At 31.2% G+C, this 22,869-nt stretch overlaps 1 protein-coding gene across 1 annotated transcript in view; it reads right to left on the reverse strand.

Annotated features, from left to right (window-relative positions):
- LOC132738733 (fibropellin-1-like) overlaps nt 1-22,869 on the reverse strand; it is a 45,188-nt gene that overhangs the window by 3,806 nt on the left and 18,513 nt on the right. The window contains exons 2-4 of the mRNA XM_060726325.1: nt 2,786-2,863; nt 1,750-1,825; nt 13-132 (exon numbers count right to left, since the gene is read on the reverse strand). Coding sequence (XP_060582308.1) covers nt 13-132; nt 1,750-1,825; nt 2,786-2,863 — 274 coding nt within the window. The remainder of the gene's footprint in view (nt 1-12; nt 133-1,749; nt 1,826-2,785; nt 2,864-22,869) is intronic.

Genomic DNA, 22,869 nt, shown 5'->3' on the forward strand with positions numbered 1-22,869 from the left:
AAAGTTACAAACTTGTTCCGCAATTATTTCCTCTGAAACCAACAACACACGTGCACGTGTAATCATTGACTCCATCAATGCACGTGCCGCCGTTTTGACATGGATTTGGATTACAGTAATTGACATCAGTAACTAAAAAAACAAAAAACATATCTTGTAATATTTACTGTTACGTTTTGAACGTTTTTGACAAGAGCAGCACTCTCCACAATCAAAGTGATTTAAACTTCACGTTTTCTATATAAACGGATAGTTTAAGTTCAAGGTTACATTGATCTTACTTAGACCTTTTGAAAATTTATTCTAATACATCATGCAAATATCCAGATACATCTGCAGGTACAAACACAATTCTAAGTTTCATATGTTAATATACTTTATTACATTAGCCAGAATTATGTTTAATTGTTATAACAAGTGCAAGTAATGTTGAACGTTGACCTTTTTTATTTGCAAATGGATGTGACTAATACTAATTATTTAGATACAGCCACAAAACAAAAACAATGAAGTTCCTAGATCAAATAACTTTGATATAGTGGCCTAACTTATGTTTTCGTTACAGGTCCCTTTGATGCTGGGCAATGTGCACTCATTACGGTGTATCTAAATACAACGTATAAAGTTCTTAAGTCAATGCTGTCGGCCGCTTTTATGTTTTGTTACACAGGTTTTGGTAACCATGACATTTCATGTTGACCTTCTGACATGAAAAAATATAGTAGGTACAATGGTCAATTGTGCAACTACATACAAAGTTTGACGTCCCTTTTCATAACATGTATATGTGTTCTTATTAAAAGATCCAATGTCCTTATCCTGGTCATTTTATAGTAAATAAATGGTGCAACTGCAGTCATTGTTTTTGCTTGAATTAATGTTTCATGTAATGTTTTCTCATGAAAGGTCCCACTGACCCTGTTCCTGTACCATAGTACCTGAAAGCGACCGGAAAAGGTGGAACATACCAAGAGCTAAATACAAAGTCTGGAATTCATTTTTATTTGAATAGATTTACAAAAAAGAAACCTTTTCGAGTTTTAAAATGTCAAAGTCCTGGTTTTGCATTGTCTTAGTATTATGTTCAAAGAAATACTTTCAGTTTTAATGAGTTCGCCAAACCTCAAAATGTGTTTATGAATCCAGCACACTTTTAGTCTTAAACATTGAACATAGCTTAAACCGGTACTTTTGAACTTGTGTGAGATGTTGCCACGTTTGCATTTCCTCTCATGAACAGACTCAATCAAACCAATTGTGGCCATTGTGGTGTTGTTTTGTTGTTTCCGTGGGATCTATTTCCGATTTTCACAAAAAAAGTATTTGTAAAGGTGATTGTAGGCAAGCTACACTAAAATTTTAACAGTCGAGCATAAAGTTTGGGGCTTTGTCCGAAGCATTAAATTAACGCTTATGAATACTTTTTATATAAACATGTAATCACATATCATAGAGAATCAATGCATTATTATCAAACATACCTGAACGTTGATCTCGCTTACTTGTCATTGGAATATGTTTTGAAGAAAGATATAGATAAAACTCACATGCCTTATAATAGAAAATATTCATATAAAAACTGTATCATTTCCAAAGTGATGCGTTGTCATTAACACCAATTTAGTTATATATCAGTAACTGTGATGTCACAAAGAGCAGATGAAGCACATTCTTTAATACCTTTGAAGATTGTCCAACGTTATATTTTCTGTTACAATAGCTGTTTAAGTTAAATATTTAGTTACTCACTGGGATAGCATTTCATCCTCGCTTTTTCACTTGCTCGTCCAAATCCTGGTCTCCGGCAAACACTTCCTTCTGGACACTATAATAAACAACGTTTGTTTTGACATCAAATTATTATGGCACGGCAAACTTTAAGACAGTAAAATATAAATAAAACCTCTTCCATTTAACTATTTATTAATCTCTTTCCGCAAAGCGGTAGGAGAATAATAGAAACTTCCTCCGTCTATCAGTCTGTCCGTCCGTCTGTCCGTCCTAACAATTCGTAACAAGTCCGCTCCATATCTTTTAAACCACTGAATTATTTAAATAACTTGGCACAAGTGATCGTGTTCGTTCCATAACTTTTAAACATGTAAATAAAAAATAAAAATAACTCGGCACAAGTGATCATCATTGTAAGACGATGTGCAAAGCGCAATAATTGGGTTGCTACCCCCAATGTCAAGGTCACACTTTAAGGTCAAGTCTTAAAAAGTCTACAATTCGTGTCCTCTCCATAACATTTAAACAGCTAAATGTATTTATGATAACTTGGCAGAAATGATCATCTTGTTGACATCATGTGCAGAGCACAGCAATCAAGTCACTACGCTCAAGGAAGGTCAGAATCACACTCAAAAGTCCAATGTTAAACTATGTATTTCATGTCCGCTCTATAAACTATTGACAATTCAATGGTTTTCAAATATCTTGGCACAAATGATACCCTGCATGACACAATCTGCATAGAACAACATCCAGGTTGCTATCCCCCAGTTACATGCACGTTGCTACCGCCAAGGTCAAGGTAAAGTGTTTTCCGTAAATATTTGACTTCATGGAAACGTCTAGATAAATTGGCACAAATAATCATCATCATTAAACAAAGTGCTTATGATAAGCATGGCACAACATCAAGGTCATGGTTGGTTACAGGTCAAGAAGTACACATTCATGTCCAATGCGGAAGGGGATTTAGTTGTCCTTCAAACTGCCTTGTTCATATAAAAACACAATTGTTATTGTCTAATATATATCTTATATTAAAAAAATGTACCTTTAAACCGGGTCCACAATGTTTTCCGAACGGTGGTCTACACTCAACATTCTGAACAATAATTAAGGCCAAAACAATCTGAAATATTTTTACGTACAATTTAACAGTTGCTATAAAAAGTGCAAGTGTTTATATCAATTATTTTGACGTAATATCTTTTTATCTATATACTCAACAATTTAATTTTACAACATAAACGACGGGTAATGGGATTCTGGGATTCAATATTTGAATAACTGCCCATCTCTTGATTTTGCAAAATGTTTGATGCTATGTAAGAAGAACATTCAAAAGTGAAAACTTGAAATGATACTCACCGTCTGCCATCCCTGCATCATCGACAGACTAAAAACAAAACAAATAAATACAAATGTATCTTATGATAAATATTCTCGCTTCACCATTTCAACCGGCTATTAACTCTGCATAGACATTTAAAAATCAAAATTCTATTTTAATTTTGAACCCTGATAGATGTTTTGTTCTGATTGACTGTTTAAGATAGGCTTTTGAGAACCCGTTTTCACAAAAAATGTTAAGTATAATTGCGCATCCATTTAAACAGTATACAATCAAAAACCATAAAAAATCACAGACACAATAAAAAGAAAAGAAAAGAAAAAAAGAAATGAAGACACACGCACACAATGTTCGAGTTTTATTTTATATACAATGATAATTCTCAATGAAACGTTTGAAATAATCTCAAAGGACCATTATGCCCCACAATACTCTTATTTTCAAAATGTTACTTATAATTTCCTGTTACAATATCGGAAAAAGGTTCTCATTCAGTCTTAAGCGAAACCATCTATTGCTTCGTTTGCTTTTTGGATATTGGCACAGTTTTAGTGCCAAAATATGGAAGTCAAAATAGCATTTGTGTACATTTTGTTAACCTTTATAACAATTTATATCACATTCAGCGATATATAAACCTTCTTAAGCTGCTTTGTTTTCAAATTTCTAATAGTATTAAAACATCATTTAAATACGTGACTGTGTGCCTCTTCTAATGCAAAGTATGTAAAATTATATCGTTATGAGGCATAATGTGCCTTTATATCCTTTTTGACAAATATAAAGATATCTTAAAGTTAATTATAAACATAGGGATCGTATTTATTTTGTTTTTCACTCCTGTATGTAAATATAAATTTTTTATCTAATTATTTTTCTTTTTTCATTTCAATTTTTTTAAAGTCATAATAAAACATAAAAGGATATAAGATAAAACCTTTTTGTCTCTTCACAGTCCAAAGAATATTTTCCTTAAAATCAAAATATTGTATACTCGGCAAATTTCTCATGTGAACTGGCAGTTCATGAAGCAATTGTTTATATTTATATACTTACTGTGATAAAAGAAGGATAATATACAGCGGATACAGTTTACACAGGGGCTCAGAAAACATATATTAGAAACAAGAACAGATACTATTTGTTTGCTTATTTTTCTGTGTTTTGTAAATCATATCCGGACTGTCGATCCAGCTAAGAAAGTTTCCTGTATAACTAACCAGAAACTAGCAATTTCTCCGTAAGTGACCGAATACTAATCCCACATGATTTCTGAAACAGCGATGATTAGACTTATGTCCGAGATCATTTGACACGGAGAAATTACGCGCCGCCAGAGGATCGAATCAGCGATCCTTGGATTAGTAACCCGATGTTGTCTCTATTGAGCCTTAAATGATGGCAGTTTGGGGGGAATATAAAGCAGATATAATAAGTGAATTTTGCGTCAAAGTATTGAAATTGTAACAAGAATACATTGTATTGAATTCGTTTTGCGGGACAAAAAATGAATTGTAATTGTTTTGATAGAGTTGATTCTTTTATGCCTGAGCTTCTTTCAGAATAGTATTTATGAGTTATTAATGATTGCAAAGGTAACGTTTTCGATGTGGTATTATTCATTAAACTATTTTTATACACTATAATAGTTTAATTTGTTTATAATGACATATGAATGTTCATTTATGCTTATAGTGCCGATACTACTGAAACAAAAATGTTGCTGCATCTACAAAGTCCTGTGGTTTAATGGAAAATTATATGTGATATTATTCTGCCTACCATAGAAGATTATTCATAACAAATGCACATCTGTTGTTTTAATCGCCGGGAATGGGCAATATCATCATTTACTTATTACGGTCAAGTAATAATACATTCAACGACAAAAAACGAAAATGTCATGTTAACAGGTACAACAAAATCAAAATATATTTTAATACCGTTAAGGTAGAATACTCCTGATGTTTTACCTCCACTTTAAAGGGTATTAAATATACTATAATTACTGCGAACTGCGTCAAAACTGAGTCTCGTTGGTATCTATTTACATTATTTGTTTATGTTTCTCTTAGATTCTTTTTGAAAGGAAAAAACATTTACTTTCTTTTAATTATGTGATATAAGTATTTACGTATTGGCTTAAATGCACATTTAGTAACAATGATTGAACCTAATATTTTCAAAATCTAATCAAATCCAAACTACACGTAGAAAAAATTGAAAAATCAACCAAACAAGCTTTTAAGATGGACGACATGGACGAGTGACGGTCACATTTTGATATATATTTTAAAAAGAATTAACAGTAAAAATAATTTTGCTTGTGTAATTTGTTCAATTAATCTTGTAGTTTGGTTTGCAAAACAATTTGCAAAAGGTTGATGTTATAGACTATTTAGAGTTTTATTATTTCTGAAGTTTTAGTTCAGGAAAGAGTTTTTAACTCTTTAACCGCACGGTATATTTGGTTTAAAAATTGCATACAGATGTCCTTTTAATGATTTAAGTGGCCTATGATATATTTTTTTCAGTTCCTTATAGTGCCCATTAGGGTCATAAAAACTTTTCTGCATATACATATAAATAAATGTATGACTGTGCAGTTATATATAACAGATATGTTCAATTACTGTGTATCCATTAAATACACTGATATTTGACAATCTTAAAATATAATTGAAACAAGATTGTTTGTCGCCATGTTTAAAAAACAATTCGTTTATTTTTCAAAAAGAAAAAGCCACAATAAACAAGTGCTCATTATAATTCTGGTTGATAGAAAAAAAGAACCATAAGAGTATTTTTCATTTACAGTCTGAAAATGAGATTATTTAATTACGTAATCCTTTAAGATCCGTCTGTATTAATAACGCGTATATAACAAAGTGTAATCCGCATTCCTCAGTAATTATGTTCGTTTGATAAAGCTGTGACATTTTGTAGTAAGGATGTAACGCTACATTTTATGTTTAATCGTTTAAATATGAAGGTGAAAAGGTATCAGGAATTTTTAAATTGACATAAAATAGGCAATTTGGCACTAATATATTCATTAGCCAAAATTGTGTTTTCTTTTGATAGTAAAAATCAAATGAAAATAAGAAAATAAATGTAGTGTTTCAAACATTCCCTTGATCCTGAATATCGAAATGTCACTCGGTTTATGATCATGAGAAATGCAACATAAAACAAACTTTATACATGTAACTGGGATTTTCCAACTGACAATGAATAACATTTTATAAATTAATAGGGCTATAATGATTATGACAAATAAGTTAAAACTATTTTTCAATACTACTATTTAGACCTATGCGAAACGAGATCTTTAGTGTTATATGACAGTCGTCGATAATTCAATCACCAATGTTTTGACAGCTGCGAAATAGATTAAGAAATTCCATTTGCGTGTCTGTTACTTTATAAAACTTAATATGACCACCTTGTAGAACTAGGATATATCTACTATAACTATAACTTGCTACAAATCCTCAGGTTGTTTCCATTAGAATGGCCTAAAGCGGGCTCATGAAAAACAAACAGTTTTGCTTGTTTTAATCCTGTTAAATTATGTTTATTATAATATTGTTTCTAATATTTCGTAATGCATATGTTACATTTTCTTTTGAGCAGTTTTTGGTTTAATATAAATCACATGATTTCCCCCTTTTTCCTATATAATATAAACAATACATATTTTTATGTACTTTTACATGTGTATTGTCTCATGTTAAGCGCCTTTACACAACAAACAAGTTGCAATCTGATTGTTTTAGCTAATGTGATGTTATCAGGTGATTAAGGAATCTTAAAGGAATTTTGCAAACTTAATATATGTTTTCCGAAGCGATCTGCAAATAAAACTTTCAATGTCTTACTAAATTCTGTTAAAAGCTTTGTCTATAAATTATTCGAATCAAATATCATCTTAATTTGATGATTGATGTGTCTAGGCCTTAATATTTGTTACTTATTTAACTTAAAGATATCTTTCGTAACTGGCAAAAAGAAATTATTTTTATGCTCCTTTGATTTTCTTGTGGAATCCCTCAATATAGCTGAAGTACATTTATATCGAACTGTTTCCGTAGAAAAGAATTAAAGAATGTTAAAATTCCAAAAAAAAACTGATTACTTGGTGTATAACATAGATTCACTCGATGATATAATTTCAACAATGCTGCTTAGATATAGTTGTTTTATTCAAATGTGTATAGTATAGACATATCATATATCAAGATTAATTGGCATTTATTGATAATCATTGTGAAATGTAGACATATTGTCTGTTACTAGAGTGAACAAAACGGGCCGAGATTAATCAGGAAGGTTTACTTGTTTACTTCAAAAGAAAGTAAAGAACCAAATATTAATATCTGATTATATAGCATGACCCTTTGTTCAACATGTACAGCACATTCACTTTTAAACGTAAATATTTACAATAATTGTAAAGTTTTGTCATATGATACGTGCATATACTTTAAACTATTTGTCGCATGTTGAAAATTAGACAATGCTGTACCATTAAATTTGCATACAGGTTTCAAATAAACATCAATTAATTGAAATTGTGACAGCATTTTCCGGTTAACGAATTTAGCATTCAATGGGCAAAAAACAAGATCTGCTCGGCAAAGATTAGTTTTTCAGTTAGTGCCATTCCATACATAAAAACGAACATAGGTTTATATCTTGAATTATTAAATTTAGTAATATGATTTAATATATATCAAACATAGTATGTATAGATTTCACGATTGATTGACATTCATTGATAATTGTTTATAAAAGAAAGACAAAGTGTCTGTTTATTTGAGTGCATGAATTTGACCAAGAAAAGTACTCATATTTATTAAAATTCAATTTAACATACAGTTAACCTTATATGTCTAACTTCATCTAGTACTTTTAAAATTTTGATATGCTCTACAATTCATTCTTTTCATGTTCTAAACAATGCTTGTTTTGTAGGAACAAATGTTTACCATACTTCAAATTTATAAGATTGAAAAATAAAGTATGCGCTGTTACTTGTAAATTTTCGTTTAACAGTGTTTACAGCGGTTGGCAGTATTATGAAATAGATATCTTCATAGAAAGAAATCATATATTAGACAAAACTTGGAGTCGTTTCACGCTGTGGTGCCGTTATATGTCGCAACGTCGATAAATGTCGCACTTGCCTCTAATTGTCACACCATTGCCGCTAAATGTCGCAACCGCCGCAAAATGTCGCAAAATTGACTACCGTTAAATGTCGCAACTGTAAAGTTACATGTTGCACGATTAACCCTAACCGTTAAATGTCGCAACACTACCATTAAATGTCGGAAGTTGTATATATTTAGTCACTTTGGAACCTAAAGGAATGTCCCGAATCTTCTGACTCAAGACGAAATATGCCTTTTAAATGTCTTTTTTTTTATTTAAATTTAACTGTAAAAGTGATTGATAAAGGTAAAGTATGCAAATACGCTACATGTTAAGTGCATATAATAATCATCTGTTATGTATATTGCTTTGCGTATTTTTGCCCATCTACTTGCCCCTCACCGCTGTGGGTTCGAATCCCGCAAGAGACTTTTATATGTGGAAGATAGTCAGCTAGTTTAAGGAACATCGCTGGTTTTATTCAGGTTCCCGTTCGTGCCTGAAATTATGCACGGAGAGGCACATAAGGTCCTTCTTCACCAGTAAGGCTGAAAAGTCACCATATGTCCTGACCCTGATGGTGCGCCGTAAAATCCAACAAATTTGTATTTGTATCAGAATGCTTATCTTGTATATATTGCTGTAAGTACTAACGTTCTACAATCTGTATATCAACTTGATTATTTTTAGGTTATACGAATTTGTTTTAGTTCATTTGTGTTGGAAGCTCTATGCGTATTTAAACACTGGAGCTGCAACCAACGAGTATAAAGTTTTTGGCGAACGGTATCAAACGTCTTGCACCTAACTGGGTTTGAACCCACACACCCATCTTTAGATTACTAGTCTGACGCGTTAATCAACCGGCCATATCGCCTCTAACTTGATTATTTTTAACAGAAAGGTCGTTAATAACCTTATTATGCATACGAGTGTTGTCCCAAAAATTCGTGCACTGCAGTTATTGTCGTGAGAGTTATTAATAAAAACAAATGAATTATATATCACTTGAAGGGGAAATCTGTCTCAAATAAGAAAACAAAAGAAAAAAAGCTGTGTAACCAGTGTTTTTGTGAAAAAGAATTGTCATTAAGTTACCTTAGTAACGTAATACCGGCGCGCGACAAAAAATTGGGTTAGTTCATTACTGTAATTGTATTAATTGTTTGTTGTTCGTAAAGTGGCTTTTCATTTAATAATTTCTTTGACTGTCAATAGAGGAATAATTAATGCAAAGCATTTTGTAGTTTTTATTGTTCTTATGCAACGTACTTGTAACATATTCCACCAGTGCACGGATATATTTGACAACCCTCGTCACATGCGGCGGCATTACGGACGTCTGCCTTACCGGTTGTCATCGTCTACCGACTCTCGCCCTTGTACAGAGCGTTTGTGCCATTTAAAAACCAGCTTTTGTGACAGTGAACTTGTCCCGCTTGCCCTTTTAAGTTCTTTGTGGGTATCTGTTGGTGCTTTACCAATATTTGCACAAAATTTAATGATCGTCCGTATTTCCAGACGTTTAGCGACTGACATTTTCACGTAATTACAGTATTGACGACCACACACAAATGTTTGTTTACAACCGTTACAATAGGGTAAATGACGTCCAATTTTCTAGTGACGTAAGGAATGCGTCCCTGAATTGTAACATTTATATGTAGTGTTAAAAGAATACCGTTATCCATCAAAGTGATAAACTAACCCAATTTTTTGTCGTGCGCCGGTATTTCGCTACCAAGATAACTGTATGAGGATTCTTTTTCACGACATGCCGGTTACACGTTTTTTTCATTTGTTTTATTTGAGACAGATTTATCACGCAAACAGAAATTTTACTTCCGATTTCGCCACAATGAGGTTGCCCATTTAATCTCGGACATCAAAGTAAAATCTGGGGTCGATATGAAGCTATTTTTATTAATAAAATGTCGCTATTTTTTATGAAAAATGTAGCTTTAAGGCACAAGTTATTTTTGTAAAGGAAGTTACATCTGCCAAACTTATTCATGTACTTTCAATTGAGACGGTATAAAGAGAACGAAAAAAAAAATTATAAAGAAAAAAAAGACGATTAATTAGAAAGATATAGTCGTTAGTTTAAAAGCTGATTACCAGTTGTAAATACACCTATATCTGCTTTATGTACTGCATACTGTATGCCACCACGCTTACAAGCCGACTTTTAAGGTTTTTAGCTAGTGTGAAATAATAAAAAACACCATTAACGTTTTCTCTTCTGTATTGATGAAGATAACAAATGCGATTTTATATCATCAAATATGATATTTATAAATTATGTAAGAACTTTTAATCTATCAACTAAGACGAGCTGTTGTAACAGCAAAGGGAACCACCAGTTGCATGGTGTTGATGTTAAAAACTTGATTACAAGGTTGCTATGTAAACAAAACTCGGCTTATGTAAACAAATGGAATTATTTCATTTCATTGTAAATTAGCAGGACCAAAACAATTAAAAGATTGTTGTTTTCTTCAGGGATAAATGTTTTGTTTGTAACTTTCTGAATAAATAGATTAATAAATTTTTTCTTAAATATTCCCCAGCGCCTTGGTTACTAAGGAAGCTTGCAACTGGTGCCATTTTCGGTAACAGCCGCCCTTATAGCGTCAGCCAATCAGAACTTTCAAACATAAAAATGCGTGAAAAGGTTCACAATGTTTTCAAAGAAATAAACATCATTCCCTCCATATACATACAATGTAATACATGTTAAACATATCAAGAGGTTCCTAAATAATGACTGATAATCAATACATCAAAAATACTCTTGACATATAGAAATAACAGTTGCCAACATCTGCCAACTTTCTTCCGCACAAGTGTCCTAAATAGTTCCTTAGAATCAATCACTCTCAAATACAATAAAACAATCATCCATTGTAGTATTTTAAGTGTAATGCAAAAAATATTTGTTATCAATCAATTTTTTTTAATTCAACTTGCAACACAAACTTACAAGTAAGTATTAGCAACAATATTCTTGCACCAAGTCAATATGGCCGCCAAATTTAACTGTAAAACGTTCGTATTATTGTAGAAACAGTAATGGATTTAAACAGATACAAAATGATTTACAATGTTCCAAACTATGTTGTATAGGTGTACAATAACATATTATTAATATAACTAATAATGGAAATAATATGGATTAAAATTCTGCAATAAGGTGAGCATTACTTGTACAATTATGTTCGGACAAAGCATATGATTCGGATAACACATATTACAATGCACCTTATATGTGCAACATTTCAGTAATTGTCTGTATTGGTTGTCTTAAGTAAAAATATCGACACCATAATAAAAAATTAGACTATTATAACAGTTATTTTAATTCATTTGGTCTTTAACTTAGATTGAGTCTTTTCATGACAGATATTGAAATATGCTAGATCTAATTGTATATTTTACAGCATTTGTGATATAAAAGAACATCCCTTTTTCTTATCAATGCACACTGCTGTCAAAGTGAGATAAAAATAAATTCATCGCAATAATAAAACGTGCATAAATTCTTTTTGTTGCTGCAGTAAGACGCAAATAACTCTAACCGAAGCAATAATATTAAACAATAAATATTTATTGTATGGAAATAAAGTAAATTTCCATGAACTTCAGAAACTGGTTTCTGTGCGTGATACATTGATTTGCAGTCAGATGAAGTTGTAAATAACCATCTGTTAACTAACAGTAAAATGATCGTTGAATAAATTCATATGTAAAATGTCTGTTATCCTAATAATGCACCTCCTCGTAACGCACGCACGTTTTTATTAGGGTTCTCATTTATGAGAGCCGAGAGCCTAATATTTAGCTGCATACGTGCCTTACGAAAGAGGCATGAAAACAGAGTTACAAATTTCAAAACAACAAAAACAAAGCAAAATTTTGTGTTATCAGTTTTGAAGATAACACATCTCTTTCTGTTTGTAAAGTTATTTTTAGAAGTGTTGTGATTTAATATGTTGCTGACAGAAAGGAAACATAAATTGCATCGCAGAAAAATTGAAACTATGTCTCTTGTAAGCGCTAAAATATCTTGCATTTCAATTTGAATTAGTTCCTTAGCTAAAACGAAAGAAGTCTGAAAAAGATCAGGAATGGAAAATTACGCAGAGTGGATAAGCTTGTAATTCAAACATATCTTTCTGCATGCAATTTACTGTGTGCATTCCACGAGACTGTGTGCATTCCAAGAGTAAACGTCCATTCATGAAAGAGTTTGAATCCGCGGAAATATTATCCAGCCGTTTCAAGCATATGACTGTTTGAAATGCATAACTATTTATCAATATGTAACCTATAGAAACCGTACGCTCATTTATTGTTTTGTATTGTAGAGAAAGTAATAGAATAATGCTAAAATGGTAATTGTTATTTAACATAATTTCAGATACTGTAATATTAAAACATAAGATGATATATCTAACCTCTAGATATATTACGATGCAAACGTGTTAAAATCTTGCGACATCATGAACGGTAACAAACGTTACCTTTCTTTTAGATAAATGCACACCATAAATTGCAGGATTTATTTTCAAAATTTCAGTAATTTTATAGAAGGCAATTTACTTCGAGTTTGATTAATACAAATCTGAAACGGAACGATCGCTTTTGATGATTACAATGTTTATTGTGTTGTTTTTTGAAATACATCTTCAACATGAACAATTAAAACTCTGAGGTAAATTATCAAGCTTTTTAGCAGTTCATCTCAGTGCAGACAGCAAAAGGTATAATAATCATTTTATGATGCAAAGCAAATTTTAAAAGTATGTGTTGACACAATTATTTTAACAACTCGGGATCAAATTTTAAAACCAATGATTTTTACACAATTATTATCAAACCTTCCAGTGAAAAAGCAAAATAACACATAAATGCCTATTTTAAGAGGTCTGACAAACTTGATTAACCATATCAGAATCAACATTAAGAAACGATTAAATTTTTTCAGAATAGACTACATTCTTTCAACATCCAGAAATATAGCAATTAAACATATATAAATAAAAAAATAAGTGCGCAAACGATCCTTGTTGTTGCCGTCATTGAAATACATAATCCAGGACATACCATTAAACAACACAATAAAAACATTTTGCAGGGCAATAAAATGAAGAAAAGAAAGAATCTCATGAATCATTGATTTTTGAGCAGCTTATGAGTGCTGTGAATATGCTTTCAGGGCAATTTCGACAGAAAGAGAACAGTTCGGACTGGAATCATTGTATGTCATGTCAGACTATATTGTGAAAGACAATTTTAGGAAGAATAGTGCTAAGCGAACAACAATATATAACAACATAAACGTGGTTCAAAGTGATGTGTAAAGTGTAAATATGATCGGATGTTATTACCTTAATCTGTCTGGGCAAATTACATTAGAAGTGGAAAATAATGTGACACTTTAAGTGGCTTATTTACATTTTGATTAAGAAAAATATTAATATTAATTGTATAATTTTGAGTTTATTTGTAATGCATGTATATCTATGATTAAAATCCGGCGCCGTGACTCATGTTGTTTTTGTTCATGTCGGAAGATGACAGCGATATAACAGAAATGCATATTAAAAGTGTCACCATAACAGTATGAAACAAGAACCGGTTGAACCGGGTGATTGGACACTGAAAAGTATACCGTTTGTAGTGTCAAAGTAATGTCAAAGACAAAGTTCAAATTGTAAAAATTAACAAAGGGCAATAATTAAAAAAAACAAGCAAGGCAGAGGTAAGGTTCGTTTGCACTGCACTTCCGTTTATTGAGAGCAATCTACCTACAAATTTTCATGTTGATATCTCTTATGGTTTTAGAGTTATGCCCCGGAGAAAGTTCAAAGTGTAAAAATGAACAAAGGGCAATAACTCCAAAATGAGGCAAGACAGAGATATGATCCGTTGGCAATGCACTTCTGTTTTATGAGATCTATTTACCTACAAAGTTTCGTGTTGATATCCCTTATAGTTTTAGAGTTATGTCCCGGACATAGTTCAAATGGTAAAAATTTACAAATGGCAATAACTCCAAAGTCGGCAAGACAGAGTTATGGTTCCTTTGCCCAATAAGATCTAACTACATACAAAGTTTTATGTTGATATCTCTTATAGTTTTAAGAGTTATTTCCCGGACAAAGTTTAAAGTGTAAAAATGAACAAAAGACAATAACTCAAAAATTCGACAAGACAGAGTTATGTTTCTTATGCACTGCACGTCTAATCAATGAGATCTATCTACCTATAAAGTTTCATGTTGATATTTCTTATAGTTTTAAAGTTATGTCTCGGACAAAGTTCAGTGTATAAATGAACAGAAGGCAATAACTTCAAAAATAGACAAGATAGAGTTATAGTTCTTTTGCACGGCACTTCTACCCAGTGATATCTATCTACCTACAAAGTTTCATGTTGATACCTATTGATGTTTCAAAGTTATGTCCTGGACAAGAATAGCGGACGGACAAAGCGGCGACTTTATGCTCACCCTTCAGGAGAATAACAACAAAGAAAAAAATCTAAGAAACACAGAGGGGTGTAGCAATTTTCGTCTATCACTATGTTCGGATTTGGATTATTCGAATCCATCGATGTTTTGAAGTAAATTTTCAGTCCCTGGCAATTCGAATAATCGGGGTTGGACTATATTATGTTTCTGGCGACAATGGTGTTCTTTCAATAATTTAAAATGATCATTAGATATCAAACCAATGTAACGTTGCTATTTCAAACTCTTTCAGCAGCAAACATGCCATAAGCTATACATTTAAAGTTGTCCTGATTATTTTTATAATTATATGATAGGTTAGGCAAGTTCCTATTATCCTATACACTGCGTTTTAGGAATAACCATAATAACAGCTGTCAACGATTATATAGATTATGTGAAGTGTGGAAATTACAATATTTCCTGGCATTCCATTCTGAATGATTAAATTATAGAACTTCAGGCATGAAGCATATCAAATTAAATTATTTGCACTGATTGCGTTAATTGCATAACAGGAAATTTAATTGTGCATGTATTAAAATTAAAGATGCAAATCAGTATGTTTCACGCTTACTTATCTACATATGATGCAGTGGTTCGCTGTTACAGTATACAATTGGATTTGTAAGGTAAATATGACAAAATATAAGTTAAAGATATATTTATGTTGCATCCAAAAATGTCAAACAAAAAGGTTTTGTAAAACTAATGCCATGTTAATTTTGTAATATAAACTTTTTTGTTTCTTTTTTTTTATAATTTCGGCGATAATGTTGTCCTTCCCAAAAGTAGTTAACTGTTTACCATATAACAAATCCAAGATTGGTAAAAGTAATTGTGAAAACAAACAATCACACAAAATATAAATAAACAAAAACAAATAAACAGAGAAAATGTTAAACATGTAATTAATATCATCATATAAAGTTAATGAGAGTTCTTTTCTATTTTACGTTAAACTTTGTAATGCTTTACATTTAACTGACATGTATGTGTAACCACGTAAAAATACCGGAATTAGCGTCACTAATTTGAATGACTTTACTTACATTCACATGAAGATTTTATAAATTTTGCATGAGATTACGTTTTTCTTTTGTTTTGCCTCTTACTTATTTAAAGTCATTGTTTAAAACAAATAACATTTCATTCGACTTATTACCATTTCACTTTGAATTTGCAACATTATTCTTTTTATAGAAAACATGTGAACTACGAATTAGGTTGTCATTTACATAGGAAGTTAATAGTTCCTTTGTCCCGAAGAATAAGATCATAAAACTATTTTGGTATGTCAATGTAACAATTAATCTTCCTTTTACATCGTTGTCATGTACCGTAACCCAATTTTATTTTATGTCAAAGACAAATTGAGGCAATTCCAAAAGGAATCAAAATGACAAAAAGTAAAGATTGACGCATTTACAAGCTGTGTAATCCGAGTATTTTTTCAGGAGAAAAGAAATAAGGTTTCCAAGATTTTTTGGTCATTTAACTAGCGTAAAATATATGAAATAAAAAGAAAAGGAAAGGGAAAAATCAAACTTGTTATCTATTTCATGTATGAAACCATAGTTAATGTTATCCATATGGAATAAGCCAATGGTTTAAAGATCCTGTAAAACAATTTTTTATGGTTTTAAATCATAAATATTATGCTCAAATTAAGAATTATCAATATTGTATGTTCCAAAAAGCATTATTTATAAAGATATTACCGAATTATCATTTCATGTAAATAAAGGGAGGCAATAAAAATTGATTTTCTATCAAATAAAATAGAGAAAAACAGAATCCCTAAAGAAGTTTAAGTTAAATGTTACAATATGAAATGAATGCATATATTTTAATGATTACAATATACATATACTCGTTATACGCAAAAATATTTGCAGTACATATTTTACATATTCTTCGATGTTTGAATGTTGTCTTATTTGCATAATTATGTACATATATATAAATCCAGTTACCTCTCTGGCGTGGGTTCGATCTGCGGGAGATGCTTTGGTAGTTTAGCGCGGAGGAATGTAGTCTTGTACTGGTGTAACTCTCCAGGAACGATGGTTAGGACACTTCCCGCCTATATGACTGAAATACTTTTGGGAAAAGGCGTAAAATGAAACAAACGACCAAACAAACAAACATATATATAATTTAACATAGTGTGGTTTACCACTTTGAGCACAACATACAGGATCTTTAATTTTCAAGCAAAATACAGATATTTACTTCAGCGTTGGCTTTGCGATTACTTTAGCATTCAACAACCTTGAATGTTTATCATGAAATCACAAATATAACTACAATAAACTTCATCTTAATCAACTGTGTCTGAACATATTCATTTCGAGAATGAAGCTGTTGGTGGAGATTGGTTTAAAATAGGGGTGAAACATTAAGATAATGTCAAATTTATTTACATGACTTTTTTTTGCATAGAATAATGTAATATGATTCATACAACAATTTATTTAAACGTAAAACATATAAACTCAATCCAATAAATTTCGATTTGAAATTTGAAATATAGAATCAAATGGTGCAATTATATTCATAATTATATGACTAATTTCCTCGTGTTGTGATTGATGTTCAATAAAAAGGGATATTAACCTAGTGATTTTGTTCAAAACAAACAGCGTAAAACGTCATTAAGAGTGAAACAGTACGAATAAAAAAAAAGACCTAGAACATTATTCCAAGAAATATTTATATTAAGATTAATATAGAAAAGCGTTGTTCATGGGACCCAACGCCGAATAACGCAAAGATATCGAAAAGACAAGCAGGAAAGCACCCAGCAGTAAATGGGAAAAAAGAACATAAAGGGGGCAATTTCACCATTATAAAAATGTATAATTGTTTCATTTTGGCAAACAGAACAATTTAGGCTGATTTTTGTTTAATCAATCAACGCCTGTGATTCATTACTGAGAAATTGTCAGCAAAACACAAATTGTACTTTATCTGGGTTTATTGGCATGGTTTCTGTTTTCGATGCCCAGTCAATATTTGTATAAATGAGATGTTACAAATATCTGTATTTCCAGCAGTCTTTTTTTATCAAGATTCGTTTAAGAAACCAATATAACCTCAAGACGTCATTACTGGTTGGATATAGAAACAACAGCAAGTTACATTGGTTATATTAGTTGCAAATTATAATACTATTTATAATAGTTTTGGCTCTTTTTATGGTTATAAATATGCACCGGTGTATTGCTCAAATTAAATGTGCCACATATTATTGTATACTGCAATATATTGACGTTATAATTAAATTACATTGGGTAACTCGTACAACAACTATTCAAAGGCGAATTGTGTAAATAAACAGCAGTTAATTATCTGATTATATTTCTAATGATCAGTTTTTATACATCAAGTAGTAATGCTTTACTGACACCATGCAACATATTCAGATACAATAAAATTCTACTTGTCTGAGCGCAAACAAGAAATAATCATAAAATACCCTTGAATAGTTAACAGTGTCTTCGTCAGACAAATTAAGTTATTAAGGCCTCAAAAATCCAATATAAGATATGACCCACTAATTAGTCATTTTAATATAAAAAGCTAGTGACCTAAATAGAATACCACAGTAAAAACACTAAATAGATTAAGTTGTATGGGCCATAAAAGAACTAATTGCAGTAAGCTATTCACACAAAAATTATTATGTCTGGAGCAGAAGAAATGTGAAGGGTAAAATAAATCACGACAAAAAAAATAACTCTTTTGCTAAGTAATTAAAGAAATGGCAATAAAAGATGTTGATAAGAATTTCGTATTTTACAGCATCAGTGTCACTCTTTAGTGTTTAAGAGTCCATTTTACTTTTTACAACTATGTTATTACACCAATTGCACTTGCCTAGTTTATCAAAGGATCAATGAAGAACAATGTTATCTTTTACATCTGCCACACATCTAATTGTATATTTTACGGCATTTGTGATATAAAAAAACGGATTTTCTTCTAGAAATTCACATGGCTGTCAAAGTGAGATCGCATTTTTGCTTTCATGTAAAATTGAACAGAAATAAATTCATCGCAATAATAAAAGGTGCATAAATTCTTTCTGTTTCTGCAGTGAGACGCAAATAACTCAAACCTTAACAATAAAACGACATAATAAATATCTATTGCAAGGAAATAAAGTACATTTCAATGAATTTAAGTAACTGATTTATGTGCGTGATGCATTGATTTGCAGTCATCAGTGGGATTTTCTATCAGACGAAGTTGTAAATTACCACATGTTAAGTAACAGTAAGATGATCGTTGAATAAATTCATAAATAAAATGTCTGTCATCTCAATCATGCATCTCCTCGTAGCTGCAAACTTGCCTTAGGAAGGAGGCATGAAAACGGAGTTACAAATTAAAAAAAATATGTTATTAGTTTTGAAGATAACACATCTCTTTCCGTTCGTAAAGTAATTTTGGAGAAGAGTGGTCATTTAATTAGTTGCTGACAGAAAGGAAACATAAATTGCATCGCAGAAAAATTAATTGTATCTAGGTCTCTTGTTAGCGCTAAAATATCTTGTACTCCAATTTTAATTAGTTTCTTAGTTAAAACGAAAGAAGGCTATAAACAAAACAGGACTGTAAAATAACGCAGAGTGGATTAACATATCTTTCCACATGTAATTTACTCTGTGCATTCCACAAGACTGTGTGCATTCCAAGAGTAAACGTCCATAACTCATGAAAGAGTTTGAATCCGCAGAAGTATTATCCAGCCGTTTGCAAGTATATGACTGTTTAAAATGCATTACTATTTATCAATATGTAACCTATAGACATTATGTTTATCTCATTTATTGTTTTATAGTGTAGAGAATGTAATAGAAAAATGCTATAGTACAATGTCAATTAGTACAATGGCAATTGTTATTAAACATAATTTTATACATTTTTATAATAAAACGTAAGATGTTAATATATTAAACCTTTAGATATATAACGATACAAAGTTGTTAAAATCATGCGACATCATGAAGCGGTAATAAACGTTACCTTTCTATCCGATAATATGAATTGATAGGAATTATTTTCAAACGTTACCTTTCTATCCGATAACATGAATTGATAGGAATTATTTTCAAAATTTCAGTAAATGCAATATATTTCGAGTTTGATTAGTGCTACAAATCTGAAAATGAATGTTGGCTTTTGTCTACATTCATTGTGTTCTTTCTTTGAGAAGCATCTTTGAGCTCTGAGGTACATTTTAAAGCTTTTTGGCAGTACATCTCAGTAGAGACAATAAAACTATGTAGCAAAAAATATTTTATGACACGCAGAACGCAAAAAAACAACAACAACAACAACCCCCCCCCCAAAAAAACCAAAAAAAACCCCAGAAACTTAAAGAGTGTTGACACAATTATTTCAGCAACTCGGGATCAAACTTTTAAAACATAATGATTTCTGCAAATCTTTCTTAAAATCTTCCAGAGAAAAAGCAAATTTACTTGAAATGCATATTTGAGAGTGCTGACATATTAAAATCAACTTTAAAAAGCACATGATTTTTTTTTTCAAAAATAGACCACATTCAACATCCAGGAATAAAACAATTAAACATATAAATGAAAATAATTGCACAAACGATCATTGTTGTTGCTATCGTTGAAATACATAACACAGGACATCCAATAAACAACACAATAAAAACATTTTGCAGGGCAATACAATGAAATTCCATGCAATTCAGTATGTAATTTAGGTGGGGGAGATAGTATTTAAATGCATTAGTTGCAATTTTCCTCATTTGTCACCTCTTTTGTATCTTTATAGTAACAACGTGTCTATAATGTAAATGATAAAATACACCATTTAGAAGCATTCAGATTTTAATTAGAAAGTTCAAAAATTATTACTAGTGTAGCATATTGCATGTCAATGTATCAATGATCAAATACAGTCGCTTTTTATTTCATCAATTTTTATCAAATTTACAAGTTAACCTTCATTATGGGTTGGTCAAATTAGTATATCATAAAAAGGAGGCACAATTTATACAGACATTTTCAACATAAAGTAACTGTTTAAGTATGTCATAAGACATCGATAATTCATTTTATAACATCATATTTTTATAAGTACAACCTTTCTGTTCCGAGAACTTACTTGGTGCGACTTATCAAATTATCCCACTTATCACTTCGCGTCCTCCAATTATAAAAGCTGCGATTGTTTAAACACTCAATTTGCTAGTATGAACAGATTCAATTATTGCATTTATTTGTTATTTTGTAAAATGCTACAAGCATTTTTAGCTATGGAATAAGCACTTTTAGCGATGGAATGAACGCTTTTAAACAAGATGTTCACGGTTGTTTTGAATCAATCTTTGTCGCTAGCATTGCCAGTCTAACAATTGTTTGACATGTAGGTTTCCTATTACAGACGAATGTTTCAACGCCCATTTGGCATTTATTATTTGAATTATAACATTGGGTTTAAACGTAACACATCTGTCATTTTAACATTTTAAAAATCTATTATCCAACCGGAATGTCACTAACATTTTGAAACACCAAAAATAATGTTTACGTTTAAAGATATAGTTACGCCTCAAAACATATATTCTAAGCAATGAAAATATGATTGATTGGAGATTGTGGCGCTGACCATTTCTCTGTTGTTGTATTTGTCATTTGTTCGTTTTTCACGAAATGCCACCACAGATCAAAAGTCCGGCGTGTAACATTTTCTTGCTTTATGAAATCATTATAAAGTAGTTTGCAAAATTTACTACCGTGAAGAATCAAAGCAACATAATTTTACCGTTTCTAAATTTTATTAAAAGAAATTAAAAAAAAAGCTTTATGCACTTTAGATATCAAAATTTATTCATTAGATATTAAATTTTCAAATATTTAACTAAATGTTATATATCTATTGTCAATCAAACTACACAATTTGCATTTTATTTACAGAACAATTTTGTAAGTGAACTGATATCGCTGCAACCTTACAAATTTTTGAGTTGGACTTGATAACATTTGGTTTGGGATAATGTAAAATAATATTAATTGTGTACATGTTGGTTGTCCGCCTTCTAAACTACAGAGAAAATAATTCCAAGGCTATACCGTACATACAGTTTGAAATGAATCTCCTTGTACATTAAGGTTACATATTCGTGAAAATGTCAGTTGTTAATCGGTGACGGAAGTACAATTTCGTGTTTCAAAAGCTTTGCAGACATTTTCATGGTTCCATTCCAACTAAAAGCCAGTTTCGTCTCTTCAAAATTTATCAACGTGAAGTCTTTAAGTAATTCTTAATTTTATACTTTACAAGCTTATACGCAAAATACATGCTGGAGGTAAGAGATGCATAGACTCCAATGACTCGAACATATTTCGTCGCCTCTTACAATAACGTAGTGGTAAACGATGGCTGCACATTATATGCCTCGATATCTTTAGACAGCTCCTTTGCGAAGAAAAAGGGTACATGCTATGATAGAACATAACTTAAAGTCTGAGTCCTTTTTATGCTGTAATCCAAATATGTTTAACAAAATGTGCTAAAATCCTATATGTTTATTTCTTTTTTCTTTTTTATGATACATATTGTTTTCATTTACAGGGCAGGGAAAGAAAAGAACATTTACGTGTACCAGACTCTAGAAATGTTACATTAGGCATTGGGTAACGTCAGCTTAAGTACAATCCAAAACTGTTTCAAACATGCCGGCTTTCATATCAGTTACTGTCAATCTAAAGAAAACAATGATGAAACTGATGATGATATTCCGTTAGCCATACTAACGACAATGGGATTGTCACAATCGTTGATCAGGGATATCATTTCTGTAGACAATCAACTTCAAACAACTACAGATGTGTCCGACGAATCAGTCATCGCCGATGTTCAATCCAGACGTAGCAATCAGGTTCCGGACGAAGACAAAGATGAAAAGGAGGAAAAAGAAGAGAAAGAATCTCCTGAACAAATAATTTGTGAGCTAATACGTGCTTAGATTATGCTTTCAAGGCACTTTCGATGGAAAGAGAACAGTTTGGACTGAAATCATTGTGTGTCATGTCAGACTATATTGTTAAAGACGAGTCTAGGAAGA

The sequence above is a fragment of the Ruditapes philippinarum genome, unplaced genomic scaffold (genome assembly GCF_026571515.1).
Source record: "Ruditapes philippinarum isolate M1 unplaced genomic scaffold, ASM2657151v2 ctg3057_1_1_1_1, whole genome shotgun sequence".
In the NCBI taxonomy this organism is placed as follows: Eukaryota; Metazoa; Mollusca; class Bivalvia; order Venerida; family Veneridae; genus Ruditapes; species Ruditapes philippinarum.